General features: G+C 36.3%; 1 protein-coding gene across 2 annotated transcripts in view; it reads left to right on the forward strand.

Moving 5' to 3' along the window:
- The window catches only part of LOC105475697 (serine/threonine kinase 31), a 297,831-nt gene that overhangs the window by 96,167 nt on the left and 176,941 nt on the right, over positions 1-24,723 (forward strand). For both annotated transcript variants that reach the window (XM_011731173.3, XM_011731172.3), the window contains exons 16-23: positions 1,025-1,126; positions 3,183-3,263; positions 5,082-5,207; positions 6,110-6,235; positions 6,417-6,503; positions 7,494-7,643; positions 10,367-10,489; positions 21,021-21,089. In XM_011731173.3, coding sequence (XP_011729475.3) covers positions 1,025-1,126; positions 3,183-3,263; positions 5,082-5,207; positions 6,110-6,235; positions 6,417-6,503; positions 7,494-7,643; positions 10,367-10,489; positions 21,021-21,089 — 864 coding nt within the window. The remainder of the gene's footprint in view (positions 1-1,024; positions 1,127-3,182; positions 3,264-5,081; positions 5,208-6,109; positions 6,236-6,416; positions 6,504-7,493; positions 7,644-10,366; positions 10,490-21,020; positions 21,090-24,723) is intronic.

The raw sequence follows: 24,723 nt of genomic DNA on the forward strand, positions 1-24,723 counted from the left end.
TTAAGGATGCATGCCTGGGAGGCAGGTCTATGCTTTTCTGAGAGATGGTTGTGAGGGCTTCAGTATTTAAAGGAGAAAGGATGGATACTGGGGAAAGAGGAAGAAATTTTAAAAAGATATGGGTAGATAAGAGACAGATGGTTTGAATTCTTTAGTCTTTGATCACCTTTCAGCAAATACACAATTTAAATTTGAGAGAAGGGTAGAGGAATAGTCGCTAGCTCAGTGAATCTGCATTTTTACATCAGAGGAAGGAATCAGTTATGCATTTATCTCAGGTGAGCAAAAGGATGATGACTTAGAGTTCTGTCCTTTTTCCTGCACCTAAGAAAATAAGCTATCAATTTACATTGTCAGAGTAAAATTCAGCAGAACTGTTTTAGGGTAAAGATCCTGGGGTCCATAAGGGATTTCCTACTGAGTTGTGAGGAAGGTATGCAGGGTTTTTATATTTGTAGCTATCTTATTTAGGAATAAAATGGGAAGCAGGTTTGCCTGACACAGTTCCCAGCTTGACTTTTTCCTTTGGCTTAGTGATTTAAAGTTCCCAAGATTTATTTTCCTTTCACAAAAGCTTACATACTTTTTAAAGTGGCTTATGTATTATCACTGGAGACAGTTCACACATTAACTCATCCTTTTGTTTTGAACCAAATCTCATTTAGAAGACAATTCTAGGGAATTCAGGTGTATTCTGGTTGCTATTATTAATATTTCTTTTGTTTGAATGGCAGTTGGCCATTTTTATCCTACAGAAAATCTATAGCAGAAGAGACAAGAAAAATCTATGTAATTGATTTTATGTCTTTACTTTTTATAACTCCTCTTTCTAGGTTTCAGAAAAGTCACTGTTAGAATGAATTGACCTAAGTTAATTCAGCAAATATTAGGAGAGTCTTTTATGTGCTAGGTACGGAAGGATACATAGAAACCACACAGAGTAATTTACTACAGAACTTGAATTCTTAAAGGAAGACTTGTTTTCTCTGTGTTAATAAAAAACACTTTTTCTTTCTGATTCAAGTCAGATGACCCTGATGGCTCTCAAATTGAGCAAATAAAAGAAGAAATAACTCAGCTGCGCAATAATGTTTTTCAGGAAATTTATCATGAGAGGGAGGAATATGTAAGTATTTGATTCTTTGAAGTATTACATTAGATTTTACTCTAGAAATTGAATTTAAATATCTGTTTTATGAGGTGGACTGTAATCACAGGGCTAGAGGTATTATGTAGAAAGTTTATATATATATAGATCTAGTAAGATTTTTGTAAGTTTAGAAATAAATTTCACATGACCAAATATTCTGACCATTGTACCAGTGTGGAAATAACTGAAAATTGTAATGAAGGAAAAACATCACTTGTAATATTTCCGCTCAGTGCTAACAGTAGTAATCATTGTTAACTTTTGACTTTCTCTTAGTCTTTTTTTGCTTGTTTTTAGAATTGAGATTATAGCACAGACACACTTTTGCATATTGCCTTTTTTCTGTTTAACATAAAACCTAAAGACCTTTTCCTTACACAAAATTTATATCAACATCATTTTCCCATAATGTTGCAATGTAAACATTAATGAGCAGCATAATTTAGTTGAATGTAACAAAATAAGACTACCTGGTTTTGGGGGCAGGAGAAGTTACATCTTTTAAGTCTCTATTTTACCACTGATTTTTGTGAGCTTGGGGAAATAAATCATTGTATTTTTTCTTTAAAATGGAAGAATATTGTATTTTATATCTGGGAGATGTTACCAGGAAGAAGTTAGTTAAGAAACAGCACTTTGAAAGAAAAATACTGACTGGGCATGGTGGCTGACACCTGTAGTCCCAGCACTTTGGGAGGCCAAGGTGGGTGGATCACTTGAGCCCAGGAGTTTGAGACCAGCCTGGGCACATGGTGAGACCCCATCTCTACAAAAAATACAACAATTAGGTACATGGTGTCATTTACCTGTAGGCCCAGCTACTTTGGAGGCTAAGGCAGGAGGATTGCTTGAGCCCAGGAGGTTGAGACTGCATTGAGCTATGATCATGCTGCTGCATTCTAGCCTGGGCAACAGAGCAAGACCCTGTCTCAAAAAAAAAAAAAAAAAAAGTAAAAATATTAAAACTATGAAAACAATAGGTATTTTATGTGTCATGCTTTATTTAGCTAATTCATCTGAGTATATGTAAATACCTTATTGACCTTGGGTTAAAATAGCTATCTTCCAGTGATTTGACAAATGTTTAGAAGTTTTGCTTAATAAATATGTGATAAGTGGCTTTTCTTTTGTGAGGATACTCTATTTTCACATTTATTTCAAAGTTACTTATGTAGAGCTATGTATTTTTTCTCTCAGGCTTTAAAATTTTTCTCTTAACAAAACAGCTGTTATTTTAAAATGTCACTGTGTTCTTAATATTTTGAGAAATAATGACAGTTTTATGCCTCAAATTGATATATTATCAGACATTTTCATTTTACTTTGGAAGTGGGTGAGGACTTTGACCTTGCAAGATTTGTGCTTATGTATGTATCCAAAGCTTAAAATTGGTAATTAAATTTTTCTTCAGTTAGTAAGATGGTAGTTTAGATGGGTTAAAAAAATACTTCAGCCAACTTAAATTTAAAGGAGCAATGAACAATTTGCAAATTGGACAGCCAAATCACAGCAGATTCAGAGAGACTCTGGGGATGCTTTGTGGTTAGAACAAATTTATAGACAGAAAAAGGGAAGTGACTTACAGAAATCGGCAGCAACGTACAAGAACAACTGTATTGGTTACAGGTTGGCGTTTGCCTTATTTGAACGCAGCTTGAACACTTAGCAGTCGATAGGTGGTTGAAGTATGGCTGCTGGGACTGGCAAAGACTCAGCTATTGTTATAGGTGCATACTGCTAAGTTAGATTTTCAATCTTGTCTGCCTATTAAGCTAGGTTGCAGTTCATCCACAAGGACTCAAATATAGAAGCACAGAGTCCTTCTCAGGTCATATTTAATTTGCTTTAGCAGACGCAAGGTGAGTCTTGGTTTTCACTTGTTATTTCTTGAAGTAGAAGGCAGAAACAGTGATTATGTGTCTTACTTGGTATGTTATAATGTAGATGCTGATATATTTTCCTGAAGAGCAACATGTCAAAATTGAATATATATTGATCTACAGTTAAAAACTTTTTTTTTAAAAAACTTTAGGAGATGCTGACTAGTTTGGCACAGAAATGGTTCCCTGAGCTGCCTCTGCTTCATCCTGAAATAGGGTTACTCAAATACATGGTAAACTTTGTTTCCCTTGAGAATTACTACTATGCAGAGAGTGTTGAAAAGTGATAATATTAAATTTGTGTCAGTGTTAAACTTATAGTATCTTTTTAATAAAAATATTCCTGATGAATATTTTATGGGTATTAGAACTTTTTCTTATGACCCTTTAATGTTTGCATGGTATATATTTTTATTTTTATGTTAAATTGCATTATGTATTTTTCTATTTTCCTTATCCTCATTCAGTACATTTCATTTGAATTATAGGTGTACTTATTTGAATTATAGGTGTTTATTGTTTGAAATGACAAAATAAAATTTTAACTGCTACTTCAAGAGTTAGGATAAAAACAAGATATTGCTAGCCATGAGGGATTTGAGCACAATGTGTTTTTTAAGTTAAAGCATTCTGGGAAAAAATTCCTGAGAGGTTGGCTAAAGTGGAGATGTTGAGGTGGGTATGGTTTTCTACGCAGGCAGGATTCAAAAGCTGGAGATCAGCATATTAGATAGGGGTCATATGGAGCAGGATTAGTAAACACTGGCTCTCAGGACAGAATCTGTTAGTCCTACCATGTATATTGCCTTCTACGGTGAGGGCCTAGATGAGGTATTTATTCATTAAGATTGTCATTAAGTCCATTATAATGGCTTAAATATGGAGCAGAGAGGGATATTTGTGTAGACATGTGAGTTTATTCTAAAAAATATTTAAGATTAAAGTTCCCTAACTTAAATAATTACTCTAAACTCTTTCCAGACTAGACTTTAAAATGATGTGCAGTTTTCTTTGCAACTATTTGCCTCTAACTTAGCGATTATCTTACGCAGTGTGGGCAAATGAGTATGTACTGCCACATAGGACTTGAAAATTAATATTTAAAAATATGCTGATCTACTTTATTATAGAAGATTATAAAAGGTTTGACTCATGGTTTATGGAAGCCTTTAGTGGCTTTCTGATGTTTAACTGTAATGTATACTTAGGAATTTTTTGTAGGTTGATTATATTTGTAGAATACGTAAATGTACTGGCAAAACTTAAGAAAAAACCCCGAAAACAATTCTACAGTGCCCCTTACTGAAACTGCACCACAGTAAAACTTAGCTTTAAAATGTTGATGATCATATTTTAGTGTGAAAAATTATTCCTTTTAAAAAGTAGCAGAAATATCTAGTAAAATTAGTTATTGAAAGCCATTTTCACTTTTGAGGACTCCAAACAGGGGCAGAGGTGTTAGAATTACTTCATGGTAGTCATAATTTTTGGACTAATCTTTCCCAGTTGACAACTACAATTTTGTCATTATTTTACCTTATTTATTTTTTGTTTTTTAAAAAATGTTTATTTCAAGAGTTTTTGGGATACAGGTGTTTTGTGATTACATGGATAAGTTCTTTAGTGGTGATTTCTGAGAGTTTAGTGCACCCATCACCTGAGCGGTGTACACTAACCCAATATATAGTCCTTCATTCCTCACCCTGCTCCTAATCAGTTGTTACTTTAGTATTTTTAGGAAACATAAGTGGTTTTTCAAGTAAACATTAGGGATCCTAGGATGCATATCTGGTTAATAATTCTATTCATTTCCTGAATCTGTTCTAAAATTATAGCAGCAGTTAAATGTATGGTGATTACACTTTGGGTGGGAGGAGTTTAAGAACCAGGAACTAGAGAAAATTCAAAATTTTAAAGATTTTAATTTTATTGGTTTTTCCAGTACAGTTGATATGTCCAAGTCATTTAATAGCATGTAACTAATTATGTTTATGATTTTTAAGTGCTGGGATTGTTTGGATTCTTCAACTGTCATAAAATCTTGTGCCTAGAACTCTGGTGGCCTCCTTACAATGAGCTTGGAACGAGATCTTCTTGATGCTGAGCCCATGAAGGAACTTAGCAGCAAGCGTCCTTTGGTATGTTCTGAGGTTAATGGGCAGATAATTCTGTTAAAGGTAAGCCTAAATTGTTCTTACTTGTGGGAGATTCAGCAGCAATAAAGGATAGTGGTGCTTGTTACATTTCAAGAAAGAAAAAACCTCACTGTTAGTTTTCTAAAGTATATAAGTTGACTGGCATGATAATTGTGCTTGTAGTTTGGTTGCCAGAGCTAATTTTTACTTTTAAAGTTTCCGTCAATTGAACAATGAGAACACCTGGACGCAGGGCGGGGAACATCATACATGGGGGCCTGTCTGGGATGGGGGGCGGGGGAGAGATAGCATTAGGAGAAATACCTAATGTAAATGACGAGTTAATGGGTGCAGCACACCAACATGGCATATTTATAACTATGTAACAAACTTGCACGTTGTGCACAGGTACCCTAGAACTTAAAGTATAGTAATAATTAAAAAAATTATTTAAAAAGGTCATTAAATAAAGCTTTATCTCACATGAAAAAAAATCAATAAAGTTTCCCTCATTTCCCTAAATAGAATATGTCCTTAATAGGATATGCTTTCCTTTTTTTGGGTGAACTTATTATATTCATCCAATATCTTTTTAAAATTCTTCATTTTCTTACATTTCTCCTTGAAATATCAGCTGTGTTGTCAGTACAATCTTCTGCTCCTGAATTTCTTTTCATTGGTCTGGGAAACTGTTAATCATGATAATAAGATAATTAATTTGGCCTTAGTTGCTACACATTCTAGAATGTGTAGCAGGCTACAGGTAGAATTACATTTTCCTTTTCCAAATTATAGCATTCAAAGAAGATAGAAAAGTACTTATAAAATTAAAAAATAAAATTAGATTTTATTTAACTTAATGAATTATGTTTAAATTGGAATGGTGTATAATTATAATGAGATTTTCATCTTGGAATTACCAGTGCCTCTTTTTTTGGTACAAGGGCTATTCTGTGGATGTTGACACAGAAGCCAAGGTGATTGAGAGAGCAGCCACCTACCACAGAGCTTGGAGAGAAGCTGAAGAAGAGTCAGGGTTACTACCATTGATATTCCTGTTTTTATGTAAGGTAAAGTTCTTATGCTTATCTCTTGCAGAAACCATTTTATTTAAAATAAGTTTAAACTCCAGGTTTTAGAGCAGCAGTTCATTCCCCTTAACATAAAACAAAAATTATGCTATAGAATCAATGTATGCTAAAATACGTTGAAGTTTTAACTTGGAGTCACATTCTCTGTTTTGCTTCTTAGTCCGATCCTATGGCTTACCTGATGGTCCCATACTACCCTAGGGCAAACCTGAGTACTGTTCAAGCCAGCATGCCTTTAAATTCAGAAGTAAGTACAAAGCACTATTTATTTCCATGGATGTATTAAATGAGAAAATGACACCTAATATTTATTCAGGGCATACTACATGCTATATACTTTGTAAAATTTTGACTCATGGTATTCTATTTAATTGTCACATCAAACCTGTGATAGAAGTTATTATATGGATGAGAAAAAGGGTTAAAGGGATTAAGTGACTTGCACAGGGTCCCTTAGCCAGAGGTAGAGAGGGGACTCGAAATTGGTTCCAAAGCCCACGCTTATAACTACTAAGCTGTGCTGTATGTGAACTGCCTCATATAGCACTTGGTATTATAAGTGCTTAAGTGGCAGCTTTTATTTTTATCATTGTAAATTTAGGATTAGTAATAACAGTGAAGGAGGCCCTGATTCTTCTTATGGAGTAACACTGTTTCAGTCTCTTATAGGTACATTACATGGTTGGTATTTGTAATCCAAGTCTTCTTTGAGATAATAGAACAGGTGTCCTCAAACCCCAGGTCGCAGACTGGTACCAATCTGTGGCCTATTAAGAACAGGGTGGCACAGCAGGAAGTGAGTGGCCAGTGAGCAAGCATTACTGCCTGAGCTCAATTTCCTGTGAGATCAGTGGAGGCATTAGATTCTCACAGGAGCATAAACTCTATTGTGAACTGTGCATGTGAGGAATCTAGGTTGCACACTCCTTATGAGAATCTAATTCCTGTGATCTGAGGTGAAACCGTTTGATCCTGAAACCAACCCCCCCGCATCTGTGGAAAAATTGTCTTTCATGAAACTGGTCCCTGGTGCCCACACACACACACACACAGTGTCGCCATTACAAAATCAAGGCTTCATCTGGTCTTTAATTCTTTCTCTATGCTGTATTCTTATTAAAGATTCATTTGGAGGAAACTTTACTCATTTCTAGAGCAGTTTTTTAATTAGAGAAAAGTTTCAAGATTAAAATGATTTGCCTACTTCCTCACTTGTTTTGTGTGTACGTATCTATAGGAAGCTTTAAAGGTCATGAAAGGTGTTGCCCAGGGCCTGTATACATTGCATAAGGCTGATATAATTCATGGATCACTTCATCAGAACAATGTATTTGCTATAAACCGTGAACAAGGAATTGTTGGAGATTTTGACTTCACCAAATCTGTGGTAAGATATCATGGTTTTACAGATAGGTTCTAGACTTTATTTAATATTATTAAGCAGTAGTTCAGCATTTATATATAATATAATACTGTATTATAGGATCTTTGCCTTCAGTTAAACTGTGTCATGTAGTATAAGCAACTGTTTGCTCTCGGCTAGGTCCTAGAATAACAAGAATTTCTAAGTTTGTTCATTGTGTATTTTAACCATAAGTCTTAGGAGCTACCTGACATTACATACTCAATGGCATTGACAACATTAATTATTTTATCATCATTAGGAAACATTTAATTGCTAGGAAACATGCAAGGAAACTAGGTGGCCATCTCCCAACCTATCTCCACTGGTGTCCCTCTGTCTATAGATACAATTTACATATACGTACTTTGCTATTTTTTGATTAATAATGTACATTTTTAGGAACCTTGGACTTTTTAGGAACCTTGGACTTTTTAGTTTAAATCCAGATTCAACTCTAATGGCTGTTAATTTGGTGTCATATTACCTCAGAATAGGCAGTTTGTAGAGATAGCAAAGATCAGACAAGAGCATGTTGTGATTTTTTATTGTTGTTATAATGGGAACAATACTCTTTTAACTGAGAAATAAAAATTGCGTATATCATGTACAACATGAGGTTTTGAAGTGTGTATACAATGTGGAGTGGCCAAATCAGCAATTATTTTTCTAAAAATAGCAGCTTTATTGAGATACAATTCATGTAAAATATACAATTCAGTAATAGTTTGTGGTACATTCACAAAGTTGTGCAGTGATAATCAGTATTGAATTCCAGAACATTATTATTCCCAAAAAGAAAATCCATACTGATTAGCAGTCACTCAAATTTCCCCCTTCTTCTCAAGCCTGAAAACCACTAATACACTTTCTGTCTCTATGGATTTGCCCATTTGGACATCTCATGTAAATGGAATGATACAGTACGTGGACTTTTATGCTAACTTCACTTAGCATAGTGTTTTCACAGTTCATCCACATTGTTGACTGCATCAGAATGCCATTCTTTTTTGTTGCCAAATTATATTTTATTGTATGGCTGCACCACATTTTGTTTATATATTCATCAGTTGCTGGACATTTGGGTTGTTTACACTTATTGGTTATATGAATAATGCTGCTATGAGCATTAGCATACAATTTTTTTGTGTGGACATGTTTTCATTTCTCTTGGGAGTGGAATTAACTGGGTTATATTTTACTTTTTGAGGAGCAAAACTGTTTTCCAAAATGGCTACATCATTTTAAATTCTTAGCAGTAATATATAGGGATTTTGTTTTCTCTACATCCTTGCCAATATCTGTTACTATCTGAGCAATTCCCTTTAACTAGTATATGTTATAATGCTTTTATGCTTTGGTCATCTGCAAGTCATAAGGTAATGCTACTGGAGTATATGTAGTCTTAATGGTTTTCATATGGTAGCTCAAAAAGATGAGAAAATGAAACTGCAACTGTAATCAAAAGCTGGATTGTACAGATTGTACAGGATTTATACAGATTGATTTTCTGAAATATTTACTTTATTACATTAGTTTAACTGAAAATTAAGATATCCTAAGAAATATAACTAAATTATGAATTTTAAAAGATCTCAGCTTTTAGGGATTCTGGTTAGTTTACCTTTTGAGCATACCATTTGCATAACTGTAGATATGACTACAATAATTACTCTTCTCTTTAAATACTTATTCATCCCGTTATTATTCCCCAAAACATTGTTTTTAATCTTCAGTTAAAAATACTTATTCTGAAATATTGATCAAACTTACCTTTTGCTACATTTTCCATGCAATTTTTAGATTGAAGTGATCATCAGGAAGATAAATTTGAAAAGTAGTCTGAGGTCAAGATCATTGCTTTTCAGACCTTATAGTGCATATGACTCACCTGGGGTTCATGTTAAAATGCAAATTAGTGTTCAGCGTTTCTGCAGTGGATCATCTGCATTTCTAACAAGCTACCAGTTAATGCTGTAGCTTCTGGCCCTTGGACCATACTTTGAGAAGCAAAGATCAAAATCATAGCTAGAAAAAAGATAATTAACACTTAGTGATACCTGCTAGACATTATATCTCTGTAAGGTAGACATTATTTCCATTTTACAAATTAATTTAGGCTCAAAGAGGTTTACACCTACTATGTACCCATAAAAATTAAAAATAAATTTTAAAAATGGACAAAAAAGAGGTTAAAGCCCTAGGTCACACAGCAAATAAATGGGAGAGTGGGGAATTGTAACCAAGATCTGCCTGAATCTAGGGTTCATGCTATTGTCACATCATCTTTGACATGTTAGAAATGGTATATTTAGAGAATGGTCAGTAAGGAAGGAAAGTGCTTTGTAGGATTTCAGTTCTTAAATGAATTATTTAGAATTTTCAGAATTAGAACATAGTACTGCTGCTTACTCTTGTGAAATTTATTTTTAAAAAAGAGTATCAAATATTTAATCACAGAATCAGTGATTGTTAGTATTAAATCTGTTCAAGTCTACAAAATGAATGTAAAAAAAGTCCCATAGTTATTATTTTAACACTGATTTTAAGAGCAATTTATAATAGCAGAAATTGGTAAAAATATTTGAAAGCAAGAGAATGAAATATTTAAAATGAATTTTTTTTTGTATTGATTAAATGCAGAGTACTTCACAGAAAGTCACCTCAATTGTGTTGTATCTAAAATATTTAAAATATTGTTTTTGCAGAGTCAGCGAGCCTCAGTGAACATGATGGTTGGTGACTTGAGTTTGATATCACCTGAGTTGAAAATGGGAAAACCTGCTTCTCCAAGTTCAGACTTATATGCTTATGGCTGCCTTTTATTATGGGTATGTTACTTTTTGTTGAAATAGATCATATATATATATGTATATATGTATATAATGTGATGATTTTTATAGTGATTCTCCTTAAAAAGCAGCAGACTTTTAGTAGAACTTTAAGTTTTATCAAAAACTATTGATATGGTTCCTATTACCTATTGTGTACTTTCTACAAATTGGCTTGATACATATTTTAGGTATCATGCTATTGTCTTAGTTTTGTTGAAGTCAAGATTAACAGTGAAGATGATTTTGTTCTACATTAATCTGAAAGCAGTTCATGCATATGTGGAAAATAAATATTAAATGAGTCTTGGGTATATTCCTGCTTCTACTGTAAACCAAATAGCTGTTTCTCATCCATGGTCTAAGAATTAAGAAGTTGGATGGAGCTGGAGGCCATTATCCTAAGTGAATTTACTCTGGATCAGAAAGCCAAATACTGCATGTTCTCACTTATAAGTGGGAGCTAAAAACTGAGTACACAGGGACACAAAGAAGGGACGTTGGGGTCTACTTGAGGGTTGAGGTTGGGAGAAAGGTAAGGATTGAAAAACTACCTGTTAGGCTGATTACCTGGGTGACAAAATTATCTGTACACCAGACCCCCATGACACACTGTTTACCCATGTGACAAACCTGCACATGTACCCCTTGAACCTAAGATAAACGTTGGAAGACAAAAAATAAAAAGCTTGTTTCATTTTGTACTGCTGTTTTACATAGAGAGTGCCTCTTTTTCCAAAGCTTTGAGTGTGACAAAACCTTATCTTTGTTGATCACATAAACAAAAATAATCTCCTTGTTAAAAAAACAAGAGTTAAGAGGGATTAAGTATTAAGAGAAGGAAGACTATTCTTATCAGCCCGTGAGCCCGCAAACATTTTTTATAAAGGCCGGATGGTCTCTGCTGCAAGTACTGAGTTCTGCTGCTGCAGCATAAAAGCAGCCATAGACAGTATGTAAACAAATCAGTGTGGTTCTCTTCCAGTAGTACTTTATTTATGGATATTGAAATTTGAATTTCATGTAGTTTGCATGTGCATGAAATAGTATTGCTTCAATTTGCTATGAAACATTTAAAAATGTGAAAACCACCCTTGGCTTGCAGCTGTACAGAAACACGTAGTGGAATCAGTTTGGTGTAGAGGCCATAAAGTTTGCTGATTTCTGTTCTACCCAGTGTAATAAGGTCACAAAAAGAAATAAAAGTCATAGAGTTTGAAAATGAAGAAATAAAGCTGTCTTTATTTGCAGATGACATGCTTAATTATGTAGAAAATCTTTGAGAATGTACATAAAAGCTACTAGAACAAATGAGTTTAGAAAGATAGCAGTTTTAATTTCAATATAATTGTGTTTTTATATAGGCCACAAATAACAGGAAATTAAAATTTAAAAATCATTTACAAAAGTGTTAAAATATGGAATTTGTAGGGGTAAATTTAGCAAAAGATGTGCAAGAGTTGCACGCTATTAAAACTACAAAGCATTGTTCAGAGAACCTCAAGAATACATAAATAAATGTACAGATACACCATGCTCATGGACTAGAAGACATTGTATGGAGATCAGTTGTTCTCAGGTTGGTTTATAGATTTGATGCAATTTCAACAAATAGTAGATTTTGCTTATTTTTTCAGAAATTGACAATTAGATTTTACAATTAATATGAAAATGGAGAGGATCTGAGATATAGCCAAAACATATTTGAAAAAGAAAAAAATTGAAGGACCCAGACTACCTGATTTTATAACTTAATAGATTCTAGGAAATTAAGACAGTGTGGGCCTAGAGAGGTGGCTCATGACTGTAATCCCAGCACTTAGGGAGGCTGAGGCAGGAGGATTGCTTAAGGCCAGGAGTTCAAGACTAGCCTAGGCAACACAGTGAGAACCCTCTGTCTCTACAAAAAATAAAAATTAGCTGAGTGTAGTGGTGTGTCTATGGTTCTAGCTACTTGGTAGGCTGAGGCAGAAGGATTGTTTGAGTCCAGGAGTTTAAGGCTGCAGTAAGCTATGACTGCTCCACTGTGCTCCAGCCTAGGCTACAGAGCAGGACCCTGTTTCTAAAAACAAAAGTGATACTTCTGTGAAGTTAGATGTCCAGATGAATGGAGCAGAATAGAGACAGTATAAATAGACTACACATACATGATAACTGACTTTTGACAAAGATACCAAGGCAATTCTCTGAGTGAAAGGAGACTCTTCAACAAAAATGATACAGGACAACTCATACCATATGTAGAGAATAAATTTTGATTCATTCCTTATACCATGCACAAAAATTAACTCAAAATGTATATCAGATCTAAATGTAAAACCTGAGTCTCTAAAACTTATAGAGGAAAACATAGGATAAAATATTATTTGACTTTCAACTTGGCAAAGATTTCTTAAGAGGACACAGAAAACATCAACTCTAAAAGAAAAAAAATCATTTGGATTTCATCAAAATTGAAAACTTTGCTCTTCCAAAGACATTGTCACAAAAATGAAAGGCAAGCTACAGACTAGGAGAAAATATTTGAAAAACATATATCTGACAAAAATATTATATCCAGATTATCAAGAGCTCCTACAATTAATACTAAGAAGACTGCTCAGTTCAGAGATGGGCAAAATATTTAAACAGGCACTTTACCAAAGAAGGTGTCCACATGGCATGTAAGCCATGTGTGAAAGATGCTCTAAACACCATTTGTCATTGTCAGGGAACTACAGATTAAAGCCAAAATGAGATACCACTATACTATACTACTCACTATAATGCCTAAAATTGAAAAGACCATAGCAAGTGTTGCTTAGATGTATTGTACCTAGAACTCACATATATTGCCCAGGAGAATGTAAAGGGAACAACCACTTTGAAAAATATTTGGCAGTTTGTTAAAAGGTTGAACATATTCCTACCCTATGACCCAGCAATTCCACTCCTAGATATTTAGCCAAGAGAAGTGAAAGCATATGTCCACACAAAGACTTGTATGTAAATATCGAAAGAATTTATGTGTAATAGATGAAAAGTAGAAACAACTCAAAGTCCATAAACAGATGAATGGAAAAACAATTTGCTATATATGTCTCTTATCCATTGGAATACTACTCAGGAATAAAACGATTGAACTATAAATATAACTCAGTAAGGTGGATGAATCTTAGAATAATTCTGCCAAGAGAAAGAAGCCAGATGATATGGTTTGGCTGTGTCTCCACCCAAATCTCACATTGAATTGTAATCCCCACATTTCAAGGGTGGGGTCAGGTGGGGATAATTGAATCATGGGGGCAGTTTCCCCCATGAGGTTCTCGTGGTAGTGAGTAAGTCTCACAAGATCTGATGATTTTATAAGGGGCATTTTCTCTTTTGCTCGGCACTTCTCCTTGCTGCTGCCACGTGAAGAAGGATGTGTTTACTTCCCCTTCTGCCATGATTGTAAGTTTCCTGAGTACCCCCCAGCCATGCTGAACTGTGAGTCAATTAAACCTCTTTCCTTTATAAATTACCTGGTCTTGGGGATGTCTTTGTTAGCAGTGTGAGAATGGACCAATACAGTAAATTGGTACAGAGAGTGGGATGCTGCTGTAAAGATACCTGAAAATGTGGAAGCAACTTTGGAACTGGGTGATGGGCAGATGGAGAGCTCAGAAGAGGACAGGAAGATGTGGGAAAGTTTGGAACTTCCTAGAGACTTGTTGAATGGCTTTGAGCAAAATGCTGATAGTAATATGGCCAGTGAAGTCCAGGTTGAGGTGGGCTCAGCTGGAGATGAGGAACTTGTTGGAACTAGAATAAACATGACTCTTGATGTTTTAGCAAAGAGACGCTGCTTTTTGCCCCTGCCCTAGAGATTTGTGAAACTTTGAACTTGAGAGAGATGATTTAGGGCATCTTGTGGAAGAAATTTCTAAGCAGCAAAGTGTTCAAGAGGTGACTTGGGTGCTTTTTTTTTTTGGAGACGGAGTTTCGCTCTGTCGCCCAGGCTGGGGTGCAGTGGCTGGATCTCAGCTCACTGCAAGCTCCGCTTCTCGGGTTTACACCATTCTCCTGCCTCAGCCTCCCGAGTAACTGGGACTGTAGGCGCTCGCCACCTCGCCTGGCTAGTTTTTTGTATTTTTTTAGTAGAGACGAGGTTTCACCGTGTTAACCAGGATGGTCTTGATCTGCTGACCTCATGATCCGCCCGTCTCAGCCTCCCAAAGTGCTGGGATTACAGGCTTGAGCCACCGCGCCTGGCCTGACTTGGGTGCTTTTAAAAGCATTGTTTTATGTATTCACAAAGATATAGTTTGGAATTGGAACTTATGTTTAAAAGGGAAGCAGAGCATAAAAGGAAAATTTGCAACCTGATGATGCAATAGAAAAGAAAAACCCGTGTCTGGGGAGAAATTCAAGCTAGCTGCAGAAATCTGCATAAGTAACAAGTAGCTGAATGTTAATCACTAAGACAATGGGGAAAGCGTCTCCAGGGCATGTCAGAAACCTTTGTTGCAGCCCCTCCCATCACAGGCACAGAGGCCTAGGAGGAAAAAATGGTTTCACAGGCTGGGCCCAGGGTCCACCTGCTGTGTGCAGCCTTGGGACCTGGTGCCCTGTGTCCCAGCTGCTCCATTTGTGGCTAAAAGGGGCCAAGGTACAGCTCAGGCCGTGGCTTTAGAAGGTGCAAGCCCCAAACCTTGGCAGCTTCCACGTGGTTTGAGCCTGAAGGTGCACAGAAGTCAAGAATGGTGGTTTGAGAACTTCCACCTAGATTTCAGAGGATGTATGGAAATGCCTGGATGTCCAGGTAGAAGTTTTCTACATGGGTAGAGCCCTTAGGAGAGCTTCTGCCAAGACAGTGTAAAAGGGAAATGTGGGGTCGGAGCTCCCACACAGAGCCCCCACTGGTGCACTGCCTAGTGGAGCTGTGAGAAGAGGGCCACAGTCCTCCAGACCCCAGAAGGTTAGATCCACTGACAGATCGCACAGTGTGCCCAGAGAAGCCACAGACACTCAATGCCAGCCCGTGAAAGTAGCTGGAAGCAGGACTGTACCCTGCAAAGCCACATGGGGCAGAGCTGTCCAAAGCCATGGGAGCCCACCTCTTGCATCAGTGTGACCTGGAGGTGCAACATGGAGTCAAAGGAGATCATTTTGGAGCTTTAAGATTTGACTGCCCCGCTGGATTTTGAACTTGCCTGGGGCCTGTAGCCCCTTTGTTTTGGCCAGTTTCTCCCATTTGGAACAAGTGTATTTACCCAATGCCTGTACCCTCATTGTATTGAGGAAGTAACTGACTTGCTGTCGATTTTACAGGCTCATAGGCAGAAGGGATTTGCTTTATTTCAGATGAGACTTTGGACGGTGGACTTCTGAGTTAATGCTTAAATGAGTAAAGACTTTGGGGGACTGTTGGGAAGGCATGATTGGTTTTGAAACGTGAAGACATGAGATTTGGGAAGGGCCAGGGGTGGAATGATATGGTTTAGCTGTGTCCCCACCCAAATCTCACCTTGAATTTTAATAATTCCTGTGTGTCAAGGGCAGGCCCAGGTGGAGATATTTGAATTATGGAGTGGTTCCCCCATACTCTTCTTATGACTTTAGCCCTATACCTGCATGTATATTTAAAGTTGTCTGGTTTCATAGAACCAGCACCCTCATGGAAATAAACTGGCATGATTTTCATCAGTGCTTCAGTAATCTGTTTATTCTTTATATCAGAAAGGTGAAAGTAAATGTATCAAGTATTTTTTTGTTTCTGGGAGGACTCATAAGATATCCCATAAGCGTGGTAATAGCAGTTTTTATTCCACTTATTTCCTTTTAAAATGACAGTAAAGAGCTCCGTGAGTAAATATATTGTCTGATTTTCTACTCTTACATATTGTTGATTAAGGTCTTTTAAAAACTTTTATTTTTAAATTAACCTGTACAATGGACTTTTTTTTGGTATACATTCTATGAATTTTAACACACCTGTAGATTAGTGTAATCACCACCACCACAGTCAGGATGCAGAACAGTTCCATAACCCAGAAAATTCCTGTGTGCCATCCCTTTGTAGTCACAACCTTCTCCCAATCCTTAAACGCTGGCAACCACTGATCTTTTATCACCGTGTTTTGTGCTTTTAAGAATGTCTCACACATAACAGTATGAACCTTAAATGTAAGTGGGCTAAATGCCCCAATTAAAAGACACAGACTGGCAAATTGGATAAAGAATCAAGACCCATCGGTGTGCTGTATTTAGGAGAACAATCTCACATACAAAGACATACATAGGCTCAAAATAAAGAGATGGAAGAATATTTACTAAGACAATGGAAAACAAAAAAAGCAGGGGTTGCAATCCTAGTCTCTGATAAAACAGAATTTTAACCAACAAAGACCAAAAAAGTCAAAGAAGGGCATTACATAATGGAAAAGGGATCAATGCAACAAGAAGAGCTAACTATCCTAAATATATTTGCACCCAATACAGGAGTACCAAGATTCATAAAACAAGTTCTTAGAGACCTACAAAGAGACTTAGACTCCCACACAATAACAGTGGGAGATTTTAACAGCCTACTGTCAATATTAGACAGATCAACGAGACAGAAAATTAACAAGGATATTCAGGACTTGACCTCAGCTCTGGACCAAGCGTACATAATAGACACCTACAGAACTCTCCACCCCAAGTCAACAGCATATACATTGTTTTCGGCACCACGTCACACTTATTTTAAAATTGGCCACATTATTGGAAATAAAACACTCCTCAGCAAATGCAAAAGAATGGAAATCTCAACAGTCTCTCAGACCACAGTGCAGTCAAATTAGAACTCAGGATTAAGAAACTCACTCAAAATTGCACAACTACATGGAAACTGAACAACCTGCTCCTGAATGACTACTGGGTACATAATGAAATGAAGGCAGAAACAAATAAATTCTTTGAAACTAATAAGAACAAAGACACAAGGTACCAGAATCCCTGGGACACAGCTAAAGCAGTGTTTAGAGGGAAATTTATAGAACTAAATGCCCGCAGGAGAAAGTGGGAAAGATCTAAAATTGACACCCTAACATCACAATTAAAAGAGCTACAGAAGCTGCAGCAAACAGATTCAAAAGTTAGCAGAAGACAAGAAATAACTAAGATCAGGGCAGAACTGCAGGAGATAAGAGACATAAAAAACCCTTAAAAAAATCAATGAATCCAGGAGCTGGTTTTTTGAAAAGATTGACAAAATAGGTAGACCACTAGCCAGACTAATAAAGAAGAAAAGAGAGAAGAATCAAATAGACACAATAAAAAATGGTAAAGGGGATATCACCACTGTCCCACAGAAATCCAAGCTACCATCAGAGAATACAATAAACACCTCTATGCAAATAAACTAGAATATCTAGAAGAAATGGAAAAATTCCTGGACACGTACACCCTCCCAAGACTAAATAAGAGTTCGAATCTCCGAATAGACCAATAATGTGTTCTGAAATTGAGGCAGTAATTAATAGCCTACCAACCAAAAACAGTCCAGGACCAGACAGATACACAGGCAAATTCTACCAGATGTACAAAGAGGAGCTAGTACCATTACCATTCTTTCTGAAACTATTCCAGAGGGACTCCTCCCTAACTCATTTTATGAGGCTGGCATCATCCTGGTACCAAAACCTGGCAGAGACACTACAAAAAAGGGAAATTTCAGGCTAATCTGATGAACATTGATACAAAAATTCTCAATAAAATACTGGCAAACTGAATTCAGCAGGACATCAAAAAGCTTATCCACCATGATCAAGTTGGCTTCATCCCTGGGATGCAAGGTTGGTTCAACATAAACAAATCAGTAAACATAATGCCTCACATAAACAGAATCAGTGACAAAAACCACATGATTATCTCAATAGATGCAGAAAAAGTCTTTGATAAAATTCACCACCCTTTATGCTAAAAACTCTCAATAAACTAGGTATTGATGGAAAGTATCTCAAAATATTAAGAGCTATTTATGACAAACCCACAGTGAATATCATACTGAATGGGCAAAAACTAGAAGCATTCCCTTTGAAAACTGGCAGAAGACAAGGATGCCCTCTTTCACACTCCTATTTAACATAGTATTGGAAGTTCTGGTCAGGGGAATCAAGCAAGGGAAAGAAATAAAGTGTATTCAAATAGGAAGAGAGGAAGTCAAAGTCTGTCTGTGTGCAGATGACATGAATGTATATTTAGAAAACTGTATCATTTCAGCATAAAATCTACTTTAGCTGATAAGCAACTTCAGCAAAGTCTCAGCATACAAAATCAACGTGCAGAACTCACAAGCATTCCTATACACCAATAATAAAGAGCCAAATCATGAGGGAACTCCCATTCACAATTGCTTATCCCATTCACAATTGCTACAAAGAGAATAAAATGCCTAGGAATACAGCTAACAAGGGATGTGAAGGACCTCTTCAAGAAGAACTACAAACCACTGCTCAAGGAAATAAGAGAGGATACAAATAAATGGAAATGTTTTCTCTCTGATCAGGCTGAGTAAATTGTGTTGAACTATTCTGAAGTTCACTGATTTTGTCTTCTGTCATCTCTGTACTTTTCAATTTATTCCATCCAGTTTTAAGATTTTGGTTATTGTACTTTGTAGTTCCCTAACTTTCATGCGATTCTTTTAAATAATTTTTTTCTTTGCTGAGATTTCTTTTTATTTACCTTAGAGAAATTATAATTGCTTGTTGAAGCATTTTATGACCATTGCTTCAAAGTTCTTGTCAAGTAATTATGTGGTTCATCTTGGTGTTGATTGCTGTTTCTCGCTGAAGTTGTGGTTTTCCTGGTACTTTGTATAACAAATGATTTTTAATTTTATCCTGGACATTTTGGATATTTTAGTAGATTCTGAGTCCTCCTGAAAATTTTATTTTAGCAGGCAGTCACCTTGTTTAGGTTTAAACAGAGGTCCTGGACTACTTTTTGAACTGTGGTTTTAACGACAATCTAATTTTTAGAAACTTTTCAGTTATATTTTGATCTGCTTGAGTTGTTGCATACTGTTGGGCCTCCCGTGGTCCCTGCTGATGGTATTTGAAAGAATGAAAGGGAGTTTTCAAGACTGAGCTGCCTAGTGCTTCTAAATATGGGAATGCAGACTCTGGTCTATGGGATGAAGCTTCTTGAGCTGGGTGCTAGTTGTGGCAGGATCTCTCCTTTCCTATGACAGATGCAGAATACCTCCAGAACCATCCCTTGTTATGGTGGGATCTCCCTACTTATGGGCATCAGAGTGTATTTACTGGACCAGCTGCTTGTGGTGTGGTTTCCCTTTGTTGGTGCCTGTGGCCTCGTTGGTGTCTCAGGTGGTGCTGCTGCTGAGGATGGTGAATGCTTCCCCTGGCTGCTTATTGACAGTGAGGTTTCCAGTTGAACCTTCTTGCTGTTTCTCCTGGCCTCACCTGGTGGTGTTGATGGCAATCCTATTAAGTTCAAGAGAGGAATGAATCTACCTGGGCTGCTTTCTGTTGCAGGCTTAGGAGTTGGGAAACATCAGATCTGGATCACTTTTTTTTTTTTTTTCAATTGGGAGGGTTATAAGACAACCTGTTACTATGTTGTTCCTCTAATCCTGGGGTCTTCAACTAGTTTTTCTTCCTTTTTTAAACCGTTCAATGTTTTCCTTTGGTTATATTTTCTGGTATTTTCAGGTTTTATAATTGTAATTAATGGAGAGGAACAGGAAGATACCAAAAGCCCTTCTGCTCATTTTTTAATTGCAATGGGTGGAACTTATTTGGATTTGGATTTAAATAAACTAAAAAGGTAAACTAATTTGATACGAGATTACTCAAATTTTGAAAGCTAGGTATTTTGTATAAAAGTATTTTTCTTATGATATGTGTAAAAATAAGATTGTCTCTTAGAGATATGTACTAACATGTTTATAGGTGAAATTATGACATGCATAGGATTTGCCTCAAAGATAATATATATGGATTTGTTCATAGGGTAAGAGTAGTCATTGGCTGATGGTTGTTAGGGCTAGGGGATGAATATGTGGGACTCAGAGTACCTTTGTGTATGTGAAAAATTCTCCATGTTTTTAAGTTAAATTTAATTAATTTATTTCTTGCATCCCTCTTATCTCTGAAGCTTTTTTTAAAGTTTAGCTTATATTTCTCGAACACAGGTTAGATATTATGGTAGAAAGAAACTTGCCTGATTTATTTTCTTTGTACCTAATTTTTGAGTATTGGTGAGGCTAACATGATATATAGGCTACCACGCTTTAACACATTTTCTTATAAGGTGAAGAAATATTAAAGTGTTCATAGTGTGTACATCACCTCTGATCGGTACTTTAGGAGCCCCAGGAACCATTTGGTTGCTTGTGAACATGTAGTTACAATGAAAGTGCTTTTACCCGTAAGAGAGTTAATGTGCTTTCTTTAAGTGAACTCTTTTCTAGTCACCAGGATCTGAAGTTCCAGAGTTAACTCTTCTATAGATCAGTATATTAATACATTGGACATTTATTCATTCTTACTTTCTTTCACAGCTTTCTGTTCAAAATCAGGAGTTTGAGATAAATAAAGATGGAATCCCGAAAGTGGATCAGTTTCATTTGGTATGTGACCTTTTTGACATTTACTGGTTTGAAACACATGCAGTAATATAAACTTAGATATCTGACTGAAAGTGTCCTCCAGTTTTTCTGAAAATCCAAATTAACATTTGCAATAAATGAAGTATTGGAAAAAATTCAGGTACCCTACTTACACCACTTAATTACTACACCAGTGTTACTCTGCTGGGTTGTATGTTTGTCACACAGATTATATAAATAATCTAACAATTAGGGCAGAATATTATTTACCATGTGTTTCAAGATCATATTAGAGTAAAATTAAATGTTTTATTATAACTTAGTTTTTTATAAGTACCTAACTGTATCTTTGTCATTCACATATGTATTCAGCCAGCATATTTTGAGTAGCTATTTCTGTGACAGGAATTGAACCAGGTCCTAGGATTACAAGGATTGTGGCGTTGAGAATGAAATTAATAATTTAGAAATGTGAACAAGTAAATAATTAACATCTATAAGTTGAGTAATTAGCAAGTACTTTGGGGGTACTCCATTTACCCTGATTTGATTTTTACACATTATATGCTTGTATTAAAATATCTCATGTACTTCATAGTGTACCCATAAAGATTTAAAAAAAATGAAGCCCCTAAAAAAAGTACTTTGGGGGAAGCTGAATTTTAATTCTGCAAAGAAAGGGGCAATTCAGTATGACTAGATATAAAGAGGATAAATATGACAGCAGATGAGTCTATAAGAGTATAATGATCAGGCTCTGGAAGTTCTTATGCTATTTTGAGTTAGGATTACAATGAAAGAATACATATAATTTTGTTAAACTCAGTAGTTCCTTAACTTATTTGACTACAGAAATATTGTACAATACCTTCTAGTGTCCCATGAAATCATTTTAAAAAAACACATCTTAGAAGTGATATTAAGGAGCTTTGCCACACTTCTTGGGTAGTAGTAAAAAGCATTCCAGACAACTTTTGTGGGATTATAAAACTTTGTGTTACACTTCCTGATTATCTCTGTGGAAGGGTATAACAAAGAAGGTTGACTATGGTTTACAGTTTTGAAAAGGCTATGATAAAGATTTCTTGCTATTAGATAGAAAAATACCAGAAATGCTGCATTAGAGGTTACAGATTCACCAAAAGTGCACATCCAGAACCCTTGCTCTTTCAGATTTGATAGAAAAATTACCTTGTACCAAGTTATCCTGAAATTTAGCTCAAACTTAAAACTTATATTATAGTTTTGTGAGTCAGGAATCTGGACACAGCTTATTTGGGATTTCTGCTTCAGTGAATTTAAGGTTGCAGTTAAGATGTTGGCTGGGCTATAGTCATCTTAAAGCTTGACTGGAGATGGCTATGCCTCTAACCTCACGTTTGTTCGTAGGATTCTGTTTCTTTCAGTTTGTTAGAATGAGGACCTCAGTTCTTCTCTAGTTGTTGGCCAGAGGTTGCCCTCAATCCTTTGCCCTGTTTCCATCATGGCAGCATGTTTCATTGAAATGTATATGCAGAGAAGGCAGTGGACTCTGTTCACTAAGACAGAAGTGACAGTTTTTTATAACAAAATCGTAAAAGTGATATCCCATAGTTTTTGATAGTATTCTCTCTGTTAGAAGCAATTCTGTAGGTCCAAGAGGAAAGAATTATGTAAAGTTATGAATAACAGAAGATTGGGGTCCTGGGGTAATCTTAGAAGTCTGCCTACTCTAAGATGTAATCTGGCTGGGTGTGGTGGCTCACACCTGTAATCCCAGCATTTTGGGAGGCCGAGGTGGGCAGATCAACTGAGGTCAGGAGTTCAGGACCAGCCTGCCCAACATGGTAAAACCCTGTCTGTACTAACAATACAAAAAAATTAGCTGGGCGTGGTGGCAGGTGCCTGTAGTCCCAGCTACTTGGGAATCTGAGGCAGGAGAATCACTTGAACCTGGGAGGCAGAGATTGCAGTGAGCTGAGATTGTGCCACTGCATTTCAGCCTGGGTGACAGAATGAGACTTTGTCTCAAAAAAATAAAAAATAAATAAAAATAATAATAATCTGCAAGTAATCATGCCTTGCTAGGCATGCTGCTAGGTATATGTATAATTGTATAATAAAAGTGAATGTAAATACACAGTCCCTGTTTAATATGGGTAGCTACTCATGGATTCAAGGATTGTGGCATTTAAAATGAAATTAATAATTTAGAAATTTGAACAAGCAAGATTTATAAATTGAGTAATAAGCAAGTTCAAATTATAAGAATCTTGACTTGTATAGTATCTGCTTCTGTGATCTGAGTCAGTTATTAGTGCTGGGAATGGGATTACCTTTATCTACATTTTGTGATCACACACAGCTGCAAAACAAGTCAAGGCTCTGTAGTCAGCACATTACAGATACCATACCACAAATGGAGAAGAATATAAATTCATGGAACCATGTAGTTGAGAGAGTTATTAGAGGATAATTAATACACCATTCCCATCCTTCAGAATCCCTCCAGTGCCGGGCGCGGTGGCTCAAGCCTGTAATCCCAGCACTTTGGGAGGCCGAGACGGGCGGATCACGAGGTCAGGAGATCGAGACCATCCTGGCTAACACGGTGAAAGCCCGTCTCTACTAAAAAATACAAAAAAAACTAGCCGGGCGAGGTGGCGGGCACCTGTAATCCCAGCTACTCGGGAGGCTGAGGCAGGAGAATGGCGTGAACCCGGGAGGCGGAGCTTGCAGTGAGCTGAGATCCGGCCACGGCACTCCAGCCCGGGCGACAGAGCGAGACTCCATCTCAAAAAAACAAAACAAACAAACAAAAAACAGAATCCCTCCAGTAATACCCCCAACAGATGGCCCTCAGCCTCTGCTGAAGTACAGTAATGCCGATTTTGGTAGTTTGTGTCTAAAAGTTGGTCTATTCCATTTAAGTTATCTAGCTTGTTGGCATACAGTTGTACATATTTTCTTTATAATTCTTTTTATTTCTCTGAGTTCAGTAGTGTCCCATTTTTCATTTCAGATTGTAGCAGTTTCAGTCTTCTCTCTTTTTTTCTTGGTTAGTCCAAGTAAGTTTTATCCAGTTTGTACATTTTTTTAAAATACCTAGCTTTTGGTTTTATTGATTTTTCTCTCTTGTTTTTCTGTTGTCTATTTTCTTACTTTCTAATCTTTATTATTTCTGTCCTTCTGCTTGCTTTAGGTCTAGTTTACAACATATGTTATGCAGTTATCACACCGTATAAAATTAACAAATTGTAATATTGTATTTAAATTTCCCTAATTGTCTTAAATATATTTTTAAATGGTTGCTTTTTTCAAATTAGTATGTCAACAAGATCTACCTGTATTGGGTTAATATATCTCTTAATCTCTCTTGAGCTATAAAGTTCCCCCAGAACTCTTTTTCTCCATGCCATGTATTGTGTGAAAAAAAAATTTTCATTTTCCATACTTTGGAGCTGGCTGATTGCATCCTTATGGTATTATTTCATAGTTCTCTTTTCCCCAATTGAAAAAGGTGGTAGATACAGAGGTTAATTAAATTTACATTCGGTTTTTACAGGCAGTATATTTTATGCATGATACTTTGCACATATAATTGTGTCATATGAGGGGGATCGTGGTGTTTGATTGTCACAGTAAGATTGATCAGTGTGTTCAGGCAGAAAATTTT

The sequence above is a fragment of the Macaca nemestrina genome, chromosome 4 (genome assembly GCF_043159975.1).
Source record: "Macaca nemestrina isolate mMacNem1 chromosome 4, mMacNem.hap1, whole genome shotgun sequence".
Lineage (NCBI taxonomy): Eukaryota > Metazoa > Chordata > Mammalia > Primates > Cercopithecidae > Macaca > Macaca nemestrina.